The 19,074-nt window shown below is 52.3% G+C and overlaps 1 protein-coding gene across 5 annotated transcripts in view; it reads left to right on the top strand.

Moving 5' to 3' along the window:
- Window positions 1-19,074, top strand: part of CHD5 (chromodomain helicase DNA binding protein 5) — a 276,672-nt gene that overhangs the window by 234,541 nt on the left and 23,057 nt on the right. For 4 of the 5 annotated variants that reach the window (XM_088447742.1, XM_088447740.1, XM_088447743.1 and 1 more), the window contains exons 34-37: window positions 2,625-2,714; window positions 14,038-14,184; window positions 15,804-15,912; window positions 18,329-18,461. In XM_088447742.1, coding sequence (XP_088303868.1) covers window positions 2,625-2,714; window positions 14,038-14,184; window positions 15,804-15,912; window positions 18,329-18,461 — 479 coding nt within the window. The remainder of the gene's footprint in view (window positions 1-2,624; window positions 2,715-14,037; window positions 14,185-15,803; window positions 15,913-18,328; window positions 18,462-19,074) is intronic. The other variant, XM_088447741.1, reaches the window with a different exon arrangement.

The raw sequence follows: 19,074 nt of genomic DNA, 5'->3' as shown, positions 1-19,074 counted from the left end.
GCGTGAAGTGCATTCATGGACTTCGCTCTCTGGGTCTCATTCATACCCGCTCGCGAGAGCGCAGGACGCTCGCAAGCGGGTCGATGTTACCCCAATGCGCATGTGCACGACGGAGGGAGCTCCATCGTGCGCATGCCCGAGACCCGGACAGCGACAGCCAAGCTGTCGCTCCGGGTCTCGCACCAAAGGGGGCGTGCTGTTGATGGTGACTGACAGCACGCCCCCTTTGGTGGGCGTGCCGGGGGCGTGGCTGCCAGACGGAGGCGTTCCCATGGGAACGCCTACCGTCTGGGTCCGGCCCCACTGACATCACTAGTGATGTCAGTGGGAGTGATTTTGGCTCTGATAGAGCCAAAATCACTCCAGGGCTTGCGGCCACGAGACCCTACCGCAGGGTCTCGTCGCAAGCTCGATGGTCTTGACCATCGCGGCCATCATCATGGACGCTCGCATAAGCTGTGGATGGTAACCCACAGCTATGCGAGCGTCCAAAAGGCCGCTCCACATTTAAATAGGACGGCCCTGATTCAGAGCGTCCGGCTCTGAATCAGGGCCCCTGCCTTTATCTACATGCAATATTTCTGGGTCACCACAAATCACATTTATTTGCACAGTGTAATATGTATAATGGTGAATGATAACTAGCTTTTATCATGATGCCTCAGCATCATTTTCAAATATGATGCTTTGTGGTTTATGCATTAAAGCGGTTAGAAGAAGCTTTATTAACCAATGCTGTCACAGAGACACAGGAATCAGCCACGCCCACTCTGCTTCCCTCAGACACCTCTGCATAGGATGGAACCTAGGGCTGCAGGAAGGTGGACAAATCTCATGACACACAGTGACTATATCAAAGAGCGACCTCCAACTACTTAAGAGCCTCTCCCCCAATGCATTAAAAGTAACTCTTCGGGTCTCCTAAAAACACTGCCTCCTTTATGCTTAGTTATGACCTCGAATGTCGACACTGGTACTTTCTCTATTCCTTGTGGCCTTTTTGTGTACTTGAAGTTTTGTTTATGTTGGGTGAGATACTACCCAAAAACGGTACGGTATGCAGTCGGGATGCTGACGGTCTAAATGCCGACCGTCGTCATGCCGACTGTCTAATCCCGGCAAGGGTCTAATGACAGGCGTCAGTATTCCCAACTCCTGTCATTTTACCTACACCGGGAGCCCGACGCCCGGCATCCCGATCGAAGGTAAGCCACGGGGGGGGGAGAGGGTTGGGTTAGGGGCTCCCGGGGGGACTTAGGGTTAGACACCCCCCCGGGAGGGTTAAGGTTAGGGTTAGGCACTAAGGTGGGGGTGAGGTTTAGGCACCGGGAAGGGGGAGGTTAGGGTTAGGCACCGGGGAGGGAGGCTTAGGGGCAGTGTTAGGGGTTAGGTTAGCATGCTCACCTCTCCTTGTCGGGATTCTGACCACTGGGTCCCGAGTGCCGGGATCCCGTACCCATCCCTGTGTCAGTGATAGGTAAGATAAGATCTGAGCTAGTGCAGTGAGCAAGTCTTTTTGCCAACTGCAAACGACAGTGCTTCCCGCCACACAGAATTGATTGCCCCTATAATGTGTCCATTTCGCTTTCCTTCCATGGGGGATACTGGAGACCTTGGGGTATAGGTGGAGCTCAAGGTCTCCAGTGTCCCCAATGGACTCAGAGAAAAGGATTTTACAGGTAAGAACAAAAATCCCATTTTTATACCTCCATCAAATTGCAATAATCTTATATGAATCTGCTTCGTTTAATAAGTATTTGACAAGGAACATACTAAATCCGCCCATCGCCCTGGCCGTCTTGTGCTCCTCCGCCAACCCTGCCATTACCCGTGCACAGCTGTGCGAATGGAGGTGGACTGCGCCAACAGACATAGCTTTAGGCTGCACCTTGTGTGCGTTGTAAGTGACATCCACTGTGTGTAATCAGTGGCTGCACTTTAATATAGTGTAGGGGAAGTGACCAGCACGTCTGCATGTGTGTAATAAGTGGCTGCACTTTAATATAGTGTAGGGGAAGTGACCAGCACGTCTGCATGTGTGTAATCAGTGGCTGCACTTTAATATAGTGTAGGGGAAGTGACCAGCACGTCTGCATGTGTGTAATCAGTGGCTGCCCTTTAATATAGTGTAGGGGAAGTGACAAGCACGTCTGCATGTGTGTAATCAGTGGCTGCACTTTAATATAGTGTAGGGGAAGTGACCGGCACTTCTGCATGTGTGTAATCAGTGGCTGCACTTTAATATAGTGTAGGGGAAGTGACCAGCACGTCTGCATGTGTGTAATCAGTGGCTGCACTTTAATATAGTGTAGGGGAAGTGACCAGCACGTCTGCATGTGTGTAATCAGTGGCTGCACTTTAATATAGTGTAGGGGAAGTGACAAGCACATCTGCATGTGTGTAATCAGTGGCTGCACTTTAATATAGTGTAGGGGAAGTGACAAGCACGTCTGCATGTGTGTAATCAGTGGCTGCACTTTAATATAGTGTAGGGGAAGTGACAAGCACATCTGCATGTGTGTACATGATTGTGAGTACTAGTGAGTATTGAAGTGATTTGGTAAAAGAATGACATTTTCTTTGGTGACTGGCACAGAATACAGATGATATTTTATCACATTTAGTAGCAGAAGTACCACAAGAGGAAAAACAAGAGGAAAAACCCGGCCTGAACAATGCACAGAATAGCCTGGAAGACAAGGACCCTAAATCAGGTAATAACTACAGCTGCAGAGCAGTGAATAGACACTAGCAATCTGTGTTTCCTGACCAGGAGATATGCGGGCCATGGGCAGGATGGGTAAGCAGCCTCTTCTCTGGGCTGACCTGTTCCCTCTTTCTTCCCGTATTTAGGGAACTGGAGCTTCCCTATTATGTGTGGGTCTTACAGACACCTTTAACGTTGTTGTAAACATTCGGAACCTCTTTTTGTTAATGTCACACCCCCCACGTAGCGTTTAGAGGGGGCATCCCTTGTGTTGCCGGAAGCTATGCTGCCCTCTATAGGCGAAGGCAGTTACTGCATCTCATTTACCATCCAGTCGTATTCCATAGAGCAGAATAATGTCAATCTTTTTAGCTCTGATTATTCAGACCTGAGCCCTTCTCCTCTGTACACTGAAGCCCCTGCATCCGCATAACCTCACCCTTTTACCTTCATAAAGAGGGGTTTTCCTAAAAAGTGTATGTATTTGTATTTGAAGTACAATTATAAGTTTGGTATTTAAGTACTGAGTATGGGGATATATATAGTAGTGTTAGTGTGTTTTATAAACTTCATTAGGTGTTTTTTGCTCTATTTATTGGCCTGATTGTGAGTGGGATGTCGCTGCGTCCCCGTGTGCATCCTTTGCTGGTGTCGCGCGTGCAGCTTTATGCTAATACTGCTACAATCCCTTCCCTGGGGTACAGCCGGTCGTCTGCTTGTGCAAGGACTGAGACGCCGACTTTAAGAGCCCTCAGATGTTGAAATCATGCACGCTGCACCGTTAGTCGCCACCTCCGGTCGCAGCAGTGAAACTTGCGCCAGCCCTATGCTAGGCACAGATTTTCCATGTATGGGCTGCAATGTGAGCCATTAAGCGCCTATGGGCCTGAATTTTGTTTGTACGCAAATACAATGATTCACAATTGCGAAGATATGCTAATGACTCACTCGCCGGGCCAGTGCTTAGAGACGCCCACTGACAACATCTCACATCCGCCGCTCACGCCCATAACAGCCTGCTGAGTAGGTTTAACCTGTCGCAGACACAGCCGGTCACCAGACACACAGAGGGCTCTCCTGCTGCCGCAGTCACAGCTGTCACCAGACACACACAGGCCTCTCCTGCTGCCGCAGTAACAGCTGTCACCAGACACACAGAGGCCTCTCCTGCTGCCGCAGTCACAGCGGTCACCAGACACACAGAGGGCTCTCCTGCTTCCGCAGTCACAGCCGGTCACCAGACACACAGAGGGCTCTCCTACTGCCGCAGTCACAGCGGTCACCAGACACACAGAGGGGTCTCCTGCTGCCGCAGTCACAGTGGTCACCAGACACACAGAGGGGTCTCCTGCTGCCGCAGTCACAGTGGTCACCAGACACACAGAGGGCTCTCCTGCTGCCGCAGTCACAGCGGTCACCAGACACACAGAGGCCTCTCCTGCTGCCACACACACAGCCGGTCACCAGACACACAGAGGGCTCTCCTGCTGCCGCAGTCACAGCGGTCACCAGACACACAGAGGCCTCTCCTGCTGCCGCAGTCACAGCGGTCACCAGACACACAGAGGGATCTCCTGCTTCCGCAGACACAGCGGTCACCAGACACACAGAGGGCTCTCCTGCTGCCGCAGTCACAGCTGTAACCAGACACACAGAGGGGTCTCCTGCTGCCGCAGTCACAGCGGTCACCAGACATGCAGAGGCCTCTCCTGCTGCCGTATACACAGCCGGTCACCAGACACACAGATGCCTCTCCTGCTGCCGCAGTCACAGCGGTCACCAGACACACAGAGGCCTCTCCTGCTGCCGCAGTCACAGCGGTCACCAGACACACAGAGGGCTCTCCTGCTGCCGCAGTCACAGCTGTCACCAGACACACAGAGGGGTCTCCTGCTGCCGCAGTCACAGCGGTCACCATACACGCAGAGGGCTCTCCTGCTGCCGCAGTCACAGCTGTCACCAGACACACAGAGGGCTCTCCTGCTGCCACAGACACAGCTGTCACCAGCCACACAGAGGGCTCTCCTGCTGCCGCAGTCACAGCTGTCACCAGACACACAGAGGGCTCTCCTGCTGCCACAGACACAGCTGTCACCAGACACACAGAGGGCTCTCCTGCTGCCGCAGTCACAGCTGTCACCAGACACACAGAGGCCTCTCCTGCTACCACACACACAGCCGGTCACCAGACACACAGAGGGCTCTCCTGCTGCCGCAGTCACAGTGGTCACCAGACACACAGAGGGCTCTCCTGCTGCCGCAGTCACAGCGGTCACCAGACACGCAGAGGCCTCTCCTGCTGTCGCAGTCACAGCTGTCACCAGACACACAGAGGGGTCTCCTGCTGCCGCAGTCACAGCTGTCACCAGACACACAGAGGGCTCTCCTGCTACCACACACACAGCCGGTCACCAGACACACAGAGGGGTCTCCTGCTACCGCAGTCACAGCGTTCACCAGACACGCAGAGGGCTCTCCTGCTGCCGCAGTCACAGCTGTCACCAGACACACAGAGGGCTCTCCTGCTGCCGCAGTCACAGCTGTCACCAGACACACAGAGGCCTCTCCTGCTGCCGCAGTCACAGCGGTCACCAGACACACAGAGGGCTCTCCTGCTGCCGCAGTCACAGCGGTCACCAGACCACAGAGGGCTCTCCTGCTACCACACACATAGCCGGTCACCAGACACACAGAGGGCTCTCCTGCTGTCGCAGTCACAGCTGTCACCAGACACACAGAGGGCTCTCCTGCTGCCACAGACACAGCTGTCACCAGCCACACAGAGGGCTCTCCTGCTGCCGCAGTCACAGCTGTCACCAGACACACAGAGGGCTCTCCTGCTGAGGGCTCTCCTGCTGCCGCAGTCACAGCTGTCACCAGACACACAGAGGCCTCTCCTGCTACCACACACACAGCCGGTCACCAGACACACAGAGGGCTCTCCTGCTGCCGCAGTCACAGCGGTCACCAGACACACAGAGGGCTCTCCTGCTGCCGCAGTCACAGCTGTCACCAGACACGCAGAGGCCTCTCCTGCTGTCGCAGTCACAGCTGTCACCAGACACACAGAGGGGTCTCCTGCTGCCGCAGTCACAGCTGTCACCAGACACACAGAGGGCTCTCCTGCTACCACACACACAGCCGGTCACCAGACACACAGAGGGGTCTCCTGCTGCCGCAGTCACAGCGGTCACCAGACACGCAGAGGGCTCTCCTGCTGCCGCAGTCACAGCTGTCACCAGACACACAGAGGGCTCTCCTGCTGCCGCAGTCACAGCTGTCACCAGACACACAGAGGCCTCTCCTGCTGCCGCAGTCACAGCGGTCACCAGACACACAGAGGGCTCTCCTGCTGCCGCAGTCACAGCGGTCACCAGACCACAGAGGGCTCTCCTGCTACCACACACATAGCCGGTCACCAGACACGCAGAAGGCTCTCCTGCTGCCGCAGTCACAGCGGTCACCAGACATGCAGAGGGCTCTCCTGCTGCCGCAGTCACAGCTGTCACCAGACACACAGAGGGCTCTCCTGCTGCCGCAGTCACAGCGGTCACCAGACACACAGAGGGGTCTCCTGCTGCCGCAGTCACAGCTGTCACCAGACACACAGAGGGCTCTCCTGCTGCCGCAGTCACAGCGGTCACCAGACACACAGAGGGCTCTCATGCTGCCGCAGTCACAGCTATCACCAGACACACAGAGGGCTCTCCTGCTGCCACAGACACAGCTGTCACCAGCCACACAGAGGGCTCTCCTGCTGCCGCAGTCACAGCTGTCACCAGACACACAGAGGGCTCTCCTGCTGCCACAGACACAGCTGTCACCAGACACACAGAGGGCTCTCCTGCTGCCGCAGTCACAGCTGTCACCAGACACACAGAGGACTCTCCTGCTGCCGCAGTCACAGCGGTCACCAGACACGCAGAGGCCTCTCCTGCTGCCGCAGTCACAGCTGTCACCAGACACACAGAGGGGTCTCCTGCTGCCGCAGTCACAGCTGTCACCAGACACACAGAGGGCTCTCCTGCTACCACACACACAGCCGGTCACCAGACACACAGAGGGGTCTCCTGCTGCCGCAGTCACAGCGGTCACCAGACACGCAGAGGGCTCTCCTGCTGCCGCAGTCACAGCTGTCACCAGACACACAGAGGGCTCTCCTGCTGCCGCAGTCACAGCTGTCACCAGACACACAGAGGCCTCTCCTGCTGCCGCAGTCACAGCGGTCACCAGACACACAGAGGGCTCTCCTGCTGCCGCAGTCACAGCTGTCACCAGACACACAGAGGGGTCTCCTGCTGCCGCAGTCACAGCGGTCACCAGACACGCAGAGGGCTCTCCTGCTGCCGCAGTCACAGCTGTCACCAGACACACAGAGGGCTCTCCTGCTGCCGCAGTCACAGCTGTCACCAGACACACAGAGGCCTCTCCTGCTGCCGCAGTCACAGCGGTCACCAGACACACAGAGGGCTCTCCTGCTACCACACACACAGCCGGTCACCAGACACACAGAGGGGTCTCCTGCTGCCGCAGTCACAGTTGTCACCAGACACACAGAGGGCTCTCCTGCTGCCGCAGTCACAGCGGTCACCAGATACACAGAGGGCTTTCCTGCTGCCGCAGTCACAGCTGTCACCAGACACACAGAGGGGTCTCCTGCTGCCGCAGTCACAGCTGACACCAGTCACACAGAGGGGTCTCCTGCTGCCGCAGTCACAGCTGTCACCAGACACACAGATGGGTCTCCTGCTGCCGCAGTCACAGTTGTCACCAGACACACAGAGGGCTCTCCTGCTGCCGCAGTCACAGTTGTCACCAGACACACAGAGGGCTCTCCTGCTGCCGCAGTCACAGCGGTCACCAGACACACAGAGGGCTCTCCTGCTGCCGCTGTCACAGCGGTCACCAGACACACAGAGGGCTCTCCTGCTGCCGCAGTCACAGCGGTCACCAGACACACAGAGGGCTCTCCTGCTGCCGCAGTCACAGCGGTCACCAGACACACGAGGGCTCTCCTGCTACCACACACAGCCGGTCACCAGACACACAGAGGGCTCTCCTGCTGCCGCAGTCACAGCGGTCACCAGACACACAGAGGGCTCTCCTGCTGCCGCAGTCACAGCGGTCACCAGACACGCAGAGGCCTCTCCTGCTGTCGCAGTCACAGCTGTCACCAGACACACAGAGGGGTCTCCTGCTGTCGCAGTCACAGCTGTCACCAGATACACAGAGGGCTCTCCTGCTACCACACACACAGCCGGTCACCAGACACACAGAGGGGTCTCCTGCTGCCGCAGTCACAGCGGTCACCAGACACGCAGAGGGCTCTCCTGCTGCCGCAGTCACAGCTGTCACCAGACACACAGAGGCCTCTCCTGCTGCCGCAGTCACTGCGGTCACCAGACACACAGAGGGCTCTCCTGCTGCCGCAGTCACAGCGGTCACCAGACCACAGAGGGCTCTCCTGCTACCACACACACAGCCGGTCACCAGACACACAGAGGGGTCTCCTGCTGCCGCAGTCACAGTTGTCACCAGACACACAGAGGGCTCTCCTGCTGCCGCAGTCACAGCGGTCACCAGACACACAGAGGGCTTTCCTGCTGCCGCAGTCACAGCGGTCACCAGACACACAGAGGGGTCTCCTGCTGCCGCAGTCACAGCTGTCACCAGACACACAGAGGGGTCTCCTGCTGCCGCAGTCACAGCTGTCACCAGACACACAGAGGGGTCTCCTGCTGCCGCAGTCACAGTTGTCACCAGACACACAGAGGGCTCTCCTGCTGCCGCAGTCACAGTTGTCACCAGACACACAAAGGGCTATCCTGCTGCCGCAGTCACAGCGGTCACCAGACACACAGAGGGCTCTCCTGCTGCCGCAGTCACAGCGGTCACCAGACACACAGAGGGCTCTCTTGCTGTCGCAGTCACAGCTGTCACCAGACACACAGAGGGCTCTCCTGCTGCCGCAGTCACAGCTGTCACCAGACACGCAGAAGGCTCTCCTGCTGCCGCAGTCACAGCGGTCACCAGACATGCAGAGGGCTCTCCTGCTGCCGCAGTCACAGCTGTCACCAGACACACAGAGGGCTCTCCTGCTGCCGCAGTCACAGCGGTCACCAGACACACAGAGGGGTCTCCTGCTGCCGCAGTCACAGCTGTCACCAGACACACAGAGGGGTCTCCTGCTACCACACACACAGCCGGTCACCAGACACACAGAGGGGTCTCCTGCTGCCGCAGTCACAGCGGTCACCAGACACGCAGAGGGCTCTCCTGCTGCCGCAGTCACAGTTGTCACCAGACACACAGAGGGCTCTCCTGCTGCCGCAGTCACAGCTGTCACCAGACACACAGAGGCCTCTCCTGCTGCCGCAGTCACAGCGGTCACCAGACACACAGAGGGCTCTCCTGCTGCCGCAGTCACAGCGGTCACCAGACACACAGAGGGCTCTCCTGCTACCACACACACAGCCGGTCACCAGACACACAGAGGGGTCTCCTGCTGCCGCAGTCACAGTTGTCACCAGACACACAGAGGGCTCTCCTGCTGCCGCAGTCACAGCGGTCACCAGACACACAGAGGGCTTTCCTGCTGCCGCAGTCACAGCTGTCACCAGACACACAGAGGGGTCTCCTGCTGCAGCAGTCACAGCTGACACCAGACACACAGAGGGGTCTCCTGCTGCCGCAGTCACAGCTGTCACCAGACACACAGAGGGGTCTCCTGCTGCCGCAGTCACAGTTGTCACCAGCCACACAGAGGGCTCTCCTGCTGCCGCAGTCACAGTTGTCACCAGACACACAGAGGGCTCTCCTGCTGCCGCAGTCACAGCGGTCACCAGACACACAGAGGGCTCTCCTGCTGCCGCAGTCACAGCGGTCACCAGACACACAGAGGGCTCTCCTGCTGCCGCAGTCACAGCGGTCACCAGACACACAGAGGGGTCTCCTGCTGCCGCGGTCACCAGACACGCAGAGGGCTCTCCAGCTTCCAGCAGGGGTGCAGTGGCTAATTTATGCACACCCAGAAAACAGTGTTTTAAACGGTCCTGACACGCCTGTGTTTACCTAGTCACCCCCCATGACCTCCACCGAATCACTGACCACCTGTCACTCACTTTGCGAATGAAGCTTTCACTTTTTCTACATATTGTTATGTTACAGCCTTTCTCCAAAATGGAATAAATTCATTTTTGTCCTCAAAATTCTACACACAATACCCCATAATGACAACTTGTAAAAGGTTTTATTGAGATTTTTGCTAATTTAATGAAAAATAAAAACCTAAGAAATCAATTTATTTTTTTATTACCAGTTATTTATATAGCGCTTACATATGAGGGTTAATTTTGTTGGGAACCAATTAACCTACCAGTATATTTTTGGAGTGTGGGAGGAAACCGGAGCACCCAGAGGAAACCCACGCAAACACAGGGAGAATGTACAAACTCCACACACGTATAGAGAATCGAACCCACAACCTCAGTGCTGTGAGGCAGTAATTTATACCATTACACCACCTGTGCTGCCCACTCCAGTGTTCTCCCCAGAAAAATTTTCCAGCCGGGTGGTATGAAGAAGTAGCCGGGTGGGGCCTTCGCAATAATAAAATGTTGTAAACTCTGCTATAATGATTTAAACAGTGTCCCCAGACTGGCCCCTTATAAAGTTCCCCCAGACTGACCCCATATGCAGTGCCCCCAGACTGGCCCCATATGCAGTGCCCCCAGACTGGCCCCTTATCCAGTGCTTCCAGACTGGCCCCTTATGCAGTGCCCCCAGACTGGCCTCTTATGCAGTGCCCCCAGTCTGGCCCCTTATGCAGTGCCCCCAGACTGGCCCCTTATGCAGTGCCCCCAGACTTTCCCCATTTGCAGTTCCCCCAGACTGGCCCCTTATCCAGTGCCCCCAGGCTGGCCCCTTATGCAGTGCCCCCAGACTGGCCCCTTATGCTGTGCCCCCAGACTGGCCCCATATGCAGTGCCCCCAGACTTTCCCCATATGCAGTGCCCCCAGACTGGCACCTTATCCAGTGCACCCCAGACTGGCCCCATATCCACTGCCCCCAGACTTGCCCCATATGCAGTGCCCCCAGACTTTCCCCATTTGCAGTGCCCCCAGACTGGCCCCTTATGTAGTGCCCCCAGACTGGCCCCTTATGCAGTGCCCCCAGACTTTCCCCTTATCCAGTGCCCCCAGACTGGCCCCTTATCCAGTGCCCCCAGACTGGCGCCTTATGCAGGGCCCCAGACTGGCCCCATATGCAGTGCCCCCAGACTTTCCCCATATGCAGTGCCCCCAGACTTTCCCCATATGCAGTACCCCCAGACTTTCCTCTTATGCAGTGCCCCCAGACGCTCCCACTCCCGCTGCCTTGCTGTGGCTGGATCTAGCAGACGCGGGTGACGTCACCCGCGCAGTGCATCACTGGGAACGCTGGCCTCTGAAGCGACCGGAGGCTTCTTTAGCCTCCGGTTGCTTCAGAGGTCAGCGTTTCACACCAGGAGGCGGAGGGTGACCGGGAATGCGGCGGGGGAAGGGCCGGGCGGTGGGCTGTTTCTGCCGGGCGATGCGCCCACAGAAAACAGCCTGGGGAGAACACTGCACTCCTTGGGGTTCAGACGGAAGTGCTGGGAGTGCATCAGGATATTCCTGTGGGTGAGATCCCCACCTCATCAGTAGTGCTAAGAACTTTAGTGTAATTTGTCTCAGGGACTCTGAATTATTTCTCTCTTTTATTTTTTAAGAAAATATTTGCATTATAATCTGTTTGTCATTTTATTCATATTTTTGTAACTAAGCCTTGAAAATATTTTTTGGATTAAACACATTTAATCTAGCATTTAATTTAATCTCCATTTAAACACATTTAATCTCCGTGATTTGAATGTGATTTATTATTAATCTGTTGGGAGATCGCAGACCTCCGGAGAACCGTCTACATGGTGGCAGAAGAACCGTGTATATTGGTAAGTGACCGCAGTGCACCGGCGTCACAACCAGCTGATCCAGGTTGTGCACCCTGTTTCCACTGATCATCACTGAGATGTTCCTACAGCTTAATTGGAGTCTACCTGTGGTAAATTCAGTTGTTTGGACATGATTTTGAAAGGCATATACCTGTCCATATAAGGTCCCACACTTGACAGTGCATGTCAGAGCACAAACCAAGCATGAAGTTCAAGGAATTGTCTGTAGACCTCCAAGACAGGATTGTCTCGAGGCACAAATCTGGGTAAGGGTACAGAAAAAATATCTATTGCTTTGAAGGTCCCAATGAGCACAGTGGCCTTCATCATCCATAAGTTCAGAACCACCAGGACTCTTCCTAGAGTTGGCCGGCCGTCTAAACTGAGCGATCGTGGGAGAAGGGCCCTAGTCAGGGAGGTGACCAAGAACCCGATGGTCACTCTGTCAGAGCTACAGCATTCCTCTGTGGAGAGAGGAGAACCTTCCAGAAGGTCAACCATATCTGCAGCAATCCACCAATCAGGCCTGTATGATAGAGTGGCCAGACGGAAGACACTCCTTAGTAAAAAGCACATGGCAGCCCGCCTGGAGTTTGCCAAAATGCACCTGAAGGACTCTCAGACCATGATGAGACAAAGATTAAACTCTTTGGCGTGAATGCCAGGCGTTATGTTTGGAGGAAACCAGGCACCATTCATCACCAGGCCAATACCATCCCTACAGTGAAGCATGGTGGTGGCAGCATCATGCTGTGGGGATGTTTTTCAGCAGTAGGAACTGGGAGACTAGTCAGGATAGAGGAAAGATGAATGCAGTAATGTACAGAGACATCCTGGATGAAAACCTGCTCCAGAGCGCTCTTGACCTCAGACTGGGGTGACGGTTCATCTTTCAGCAGGACAAGAACCCTAAGCACACAGCCAAGATATCAGAGGAGTTGCTTCAGGACAACTCTGTGAATGTCCTTGAGTGGCCCAGCCAGAACCCAGACTTGAATCCGATTGAACATCTCTGGAGAGATTTGAAAATAGCTGTGCACCGACGCTTCCCAACCAACCTGATGGAGCTTGAGAGGTGCCGCAAAGAGGAATGGGCAAAACTGCCCAAAGATAGGTGTGCCAAGCTTGTGGCATCATATTCAAAAAGACTTGAGGCTGTAATTGCTGACAAAGGTGCATCAACAAAGTATTGAGCAAAGGCTGTGAATACTTATGTACGTGTGATTTCTTAGTTTTCTTTTTTTTTTTATTAAATTTGCAAAAATCTCCCAAATTTTTTTTACACGTTGTCATTATGGGGTATTGTGTGTAGAATTTTGAGGACAAAAATGATTATATTCCATTTTGGAATTAGGCTGTAACATAACAAAATGTGGAAAAAGTGAAGTGCTGTGAATACTTTCCGGATGCACTGTAGGACATGCAGACAGGATTTCCCACCCTGATGGATCAGATCATTTGGATCAGATTTTCATAATGTTGATCATTCTGGCCTGGACATACACCTCCATTGTCTGATCAAATCGCCTGTCGCCCTTTGTCAACCTGTACATTTTATCCTTTCTGGCCACTATTTTGGTTATGATTGAGTTAAAAAAAACACTTCTGCTCTTCTAGTTGGCGTGAGGGACAGATTCTGTGCTTCTAGTTGGGGTGAGGGACAGCTGCTGCTCTGCTAGTTGGGATGAGGGACCTATACTCTTCTGCTAGTTGGGGTGAGTGACAGCTGCTGCTTTGCTAGTTGGGGTGAGGGACAGCTGCTGCTTTGCTAGTTAGGGTGAGGGACAGCTGCTACTTTGGTAGTTGGGGTGAGGGACAGTTGCTGCTCTGCTAGTTGGGGTAAAGGACAAGTTCTGTTTTGCTAGATGTGGTGAGGGACAGCTGCTGTTCTGCTAGTTGGGCTGAGGGGCATATACTCTTCTGCTAGTTGGGGTGAGGGGCAGATATTCTGCTAGTTGGGGAGTTGGGGTGAGGAACAGCTGCTGCTCTGATAGTTGAAGTGAGGGACAGCTATTCTGCTGCTAGCTGGGCTAGGGGACAGCTACTCTTCTGCTAGCTGGGCTGAGCGCCATGGGAGGGGGTACTATTTATCAGGGACAGGGCTGGCTGGAGGGGCCCGGTGTTTGCCCAGGTCAGTAGCCCTTCTGGTAGGGAGAGAGAGGAAACTGCTGCTGCTGAGTGGCAGCATTGTCTCTCCCCAGCCCAGCAATTTTAGAATATCTCTACTTGCCGAGCAGGTTAAATAGAGAGGAAACATTTTCTCCCTCCACCGCAGACCACATGGGGCAGTAGATCAGGTATAAGTCACGTATAAGCTTTCTGATTACGTTAGCTGGCTGACGCATTCTCTTTTTGCAGAGGAGGACAACAAACTAGATGAGAAAGAAGAATGTGTGAACCAACAGAATGGAGAAAACTGCATAAAACAAGAAGATGAAGAAGGAAAAAGAGACGATAGTGGAAAATTTAAATTTATGTTTAATATCGCAGATGGTGGATTTACAGGTACTGGTGTTAAACAGAGATCTCGTTGTTACACCGTAACAGCTGCTCTCATTACATGCATTGCTTACCAGAATACAGATGTGTCCGCATACATCGAGCCTCCTTGCGCATTAAACAGTCCTACTAGTCGCACCATGTCGTGGCATGACTCGGTAGCGGCGGGCATCTTTACGTGCCACATTTTTCCCTTCAGACTTGTCTTATTCGCACAGACGCTGACACTGTAACGCAGCGTTTCGCATGCAGATACAGCTGCAGTCGCACACAGAATATAGACATGCCGCATATTATTTTACTCAGCAGAAGCTGCTTGTGCGTCCTATTTGCATAAGACGCATTTGAAGGGAAAAGTCGCACGAAAGGACTTGGCGCTACCGAGTCAAACGGCGCTCACACGTTATGTGTAACGCGACTCGCAGGGCACAGAGGATAGATATATGTGGACACATCTGTATAATCAGAAAAGTATCCTGCCAGGGAAAAAAATATATGTATATATATATATATCTAAAAAGAAATGTAAGAAATAGAGTTTGAAATTAATTTTCAAACTGACTTTTGTAAATTGCGCTGCGATATATTATTACACCACATCGCTGCCGCTCTGGGACGCACCGTCGTTCAGAGGTGTACCCAGCTTTACTCCAGCTGTGTCTATTGGTGGTTTCTTATGTGTAGATATGGGATGTAGTTTATAGACCGGCGGACACAATGCCGCCAGTCTAAATACCGACACTTCCTGCCCGACACAGGACTTAACATAGGCGTCGAAATGGCGACGCCTATGTTAATCCCGACGCCGGAAAACAGACCCCCGCCATCCCGATAGTCATCTGACGGGTAAGTATAACACTTAGCCCGGGGATGGGGAGGTTAGGTTTAGGGACCCCCGGGGGGACTTAAGGTTAGGCAACCCCACCCCCCCAGGAGAAGGTGGGGGTTAGGCGCCACTAGGGAGAGGTTAGGGTTAGGCACCCCCCGGGAGTGTTATTTTTAGGGTACAGGGAGGGGGGGTTAGGTTTAGGCACCCCTGGGGGGAGGTTAGGGTTAGGCACTAGGGAGGGAGGTTAGAGTTAGGCACCCCTAAAGGAGGGTAAGGGAGGGGAGAAGGGAGGGTTAGGATACTAACCACCGGCCGTCGGGATCTCCTACAGTCGGGTTTTCACTGCCGGTATTTCAATCATAAACATAATCCTGCGTCTTAAGGTGCGTATCCACTATGCGACCCAGGGAAGACAGTACGATTACGACATCATGATCGAACCGTTGTCCCCCATCCCCTGCAGTGCCTACACTGAACGATCAGTCGTTCAGCGCAGGCACCCTCCATCATCCCTTAACATGGTCAATCTGTCATTACCGGCAGATTGACCGGCATGTTCAGGCGATGATTGATGTCGTAAACGTTTCCGACATTTTAGTGCCCGATTCATGCACGATTAATGGACGACCGAACGACAACGATGTCGTTATCGTTCAGTCGTCCATTAATATCTGCTAGTGGATGTGCGCCTTAATACTCTGTAAAATGACTTTGATCTATGTAACAACACAGCACTACTTACTTTGTGTATGTATTTGTGGTTGTTTGTTTACGTGTTTTTGTTGCTCTATTTCAGAGCTTCATACTCTATGGCAGAATGAGGAGAGAGCTGCCGTATCTTCTAGCAAAATATACGAAATATGGCACCGACGACATGACTACTGGCTGCTTGCCGGGATTGTCACGTATCTTTTACTAGCGCTCTAATGACCTGTGGCACCTGCAGCGTGGTGAAAGGTCCTGCTACGGCTAGCACTAAATACTGCTGAGATCAATAGACTTAGGGCCTGATTCAGAGCCACTCGTAAGCGGCAGCTCGTTCGCTCCGAGCGATGTTTGCCCAACTGCGCATGCGTACGGATCGTTACACGCATGCGCGAACCAGTCAGTGCGGCCGAAATTCATGTGCTCGCAAAATAGCGAATGCCTGCTAATTTGAGTGACAGGATGAGGCGTATGTGGGTGGTAACAGGGGAAGGTGCTTGAAAACGGGGAGTGGAGATCCGATCGCAGGCGTGCTTAAAGGTCAAAACGGGTGTTTTATGGGTGTGCATATTTAAAACAGCAGCGTCATTGATCATGTCACTGGGTTTTTTTTAAGCCAGAACTGCTCGTAAAATTGTGGTAGCAAAAACCGACCACAAGAATAGCGAGCATCTCATACCCTGTTCGATGTACTCGATTAATCTAATAAATAGCGGACATGACGTAGGATGCGAGCGGCCAGGGGGCGTAGTTTCCCAAAAAACGGCCGCAAGTTTTGTTCGCTCGTTCAGACCTAGAGGCGTGAACAGACCGCAAACAGCGAACGGTTCATTTGAATAGCCACCCCTATTTTCAGGACGAGCGAGCGCTAATTGCGTCCGGCTCTGAATCAGGCCCTTAGTTTTGCCCTCTGTCAGTTTCTGCTTGTTGCACCCTATATATAAAGTACAATAATAATAGACTGTGCGTGGAGTAGTACTGTATGTCAGACTCAGCTTAGGTAAAAAAAGAAAAAAAGGTCAGCCAAGTGCTCAGACCAGGATATGACACATCTCTAGATTGTAAGCTCTTGCAAACAAGTCTCTCTCACTTTCTGGTTCATCAGATCCTCTGTTTTGTCATTACTGGTTTGATGCAGAGTTGAACGTTAAATGGGTGTAAATTACATCAAAGAAGCATGCACGGGAAAATAGCGTATTTCTGCACTTATAGAGAGCTGTACGCATTTCTAGAAGCCTTCGTCATCATCACCAGTTTGCACTCGCACTTGTCCTGTAGCAGGTGAAAAACAGACGCCTCCTAACAGGTGACCAGGCTTACTGGCTGCTCTGCACGGAGCACGGCCTCACTGACCTACAGGAGAACCCCCGTCCCACTACTCCAGGTGTAAGTGTAGAAGCCATTGTTCACACATGCACAGTGCAAATTTACAAGCAGGCATACGTACAACACAGATCAGCCCCTATATGTACAAAGCCCACTTCCTCATTGTACCACACTACGGGTTATGTAGGCTCCCCGTATTTTGGTTCTAATTAATCATCGTGTTTTGGTTTTGGCAAAACCACCCTGAAGCAATTTGGTTCGGATTTTGTTTTGGATTTCTTAAAAATTGATAAAACACCTAAAATCATGTCATTTGGACCTGTTTGCATGCAATCCAAAACCCGATGTTCCAAACTGACAGTGTACCCGAGCCGAGACTCGGTTCCACATGAAACCTCAAGTGATTCCGAACTGGTACTTGATTCAACTCGGAACCCCTGAGTTCTGGTGTGTTCGTATTTCATGAAAACCGAACCGTACGTCTCTAGTTTTGATGTTAATGCCTTAGAAAAAGCATAAAACACTGACAAAGGGGCTACATCACAGCCATACAATCATCAATGACTGGTTAGTATCATACTGTGACATAATTGGCGTAGTCGCCACCCAGTAGTGGGAGGGGGTTTTACAGATTTATCTTGGGTCCTCTTCCCCTCAGTAACCTGCCATTACTGACCACTCGTACTGGTTCTAACCGCCCCCATACATTCATGGGCACTAATCATCTGTACACCACGCCGTCAGTTGTAGAAGAAAGGGGACTGCATACACCACTCGCAATTGCTGAACGCGGTTTATTTAATTCAGCAAGCATTAAAACAGGAAAAAAAAAATCTATAATTTGCATATATTTAAAAATAATGATTTAATAATGTTAAAATAATATAGGCGAGGTCTCGGTTAAAAGGTTAAAGTTGATATTTCCGGCATATCTTCAAAAAACTCATCAGCAGATTACAAATGGCTGATATTCATCCTTCCCCCTACCAGATAGCTGCGTTCGGAGTCAGCACTTATGACCTTTCCAGTATTGTCACTGTGAGTCTTGTTTCATTACTTATTTGTGTGCCTTGTGTGTAAGCACGGCATGTGTTCTCATCATGATTTTTATTTATTGGTAATTAAAGGTTATGGCACTCTTGGAGGTAATACAGAACTTTATCTTGCTCCTAATGATCCCTTTGTATGGAGATTAATTTTCTCCCTTGCTGTCACGATCCAGCCTCCATTGTCTCACTAATGATCTGTCCTGTCTGTCTCCCTGTTCCGTTCCTTAATCCCTGATCTCAGACATGGCTATGCCCGCTGGCAGGATATTCAAAATGACCCCCGGTATTTAATTTTAAATGAGCCTTTTAAGTCGGAGATTCACAAGGGGAACTACTTGGAAATGAAAAATAAATTTCTAGCACGAAGATTTAAGGTTTTTGCTTTTAATTGTATTTTATTTTTCTATAGCAGTGGTATTGGAATGCATTTATTACGTTTTTAATAAGTGATTTATTCTCCTTAGGTCTGTTTGTTAGTGCATATGAATGCCTAATACAGATGTGCCCTCATATACTGAGGCCCCTCTTGGAGCGTCAGGTCCCGAGGGCTGCACCGAGCGTCTTTCTCGCTCAAAATGTGTATCTTATTAGCAGAAATAAAGCAACCGGGATGACAAACATCATCTTTCATGGTCTTTTGTCCAGGAATGATGATGTGTATATATATATATATATATATATATATTTCTACTTCAGGGTCCATAGGGGGTCCACAGGGTTGACCTTGGGGTATAGGTTGGGAACCAAATCCGGGCACCACGCAGTTAAAGCTTTTAGCTCCCAGGATGCACTGGGTCCACTCTCCCTATAACCCCACCCCCAAGCCAGAGGCACCTCAGTTTAAGTTGGTGCCCGGCGGGAGTCGGGTCACCGTTAGCGCAGGGGGAGCTGATTAGCAGCCCCTAAGCTTATTTTATTTTTTTAGGGACAAAGTTTTTTCATGGACTTTGGACTCTTCAGAGCGGCAGCGTCGGACTGTCCATAGGA

This window comes from Taudactylus pleione, unplaced genomic scaffold (genome assembly GCF_031769625.1).
Source record: "Taudactylus pleione unplaced genomic scaffold, aTauple2 ptg000437l, whole genome shotgun sequence".
Taxonomy (NCBI): Eukaryota; Metazoa; Chordata; class Amphibia; order Anura; family Myobatrachidae; genus Taudactylus; species Taudactylus pleione.
The sequence above is the reverse complement of the archived record's forward strand: the minus strand, read 5'-3'. Positions and strand labels throughout refer to the sequence as shown.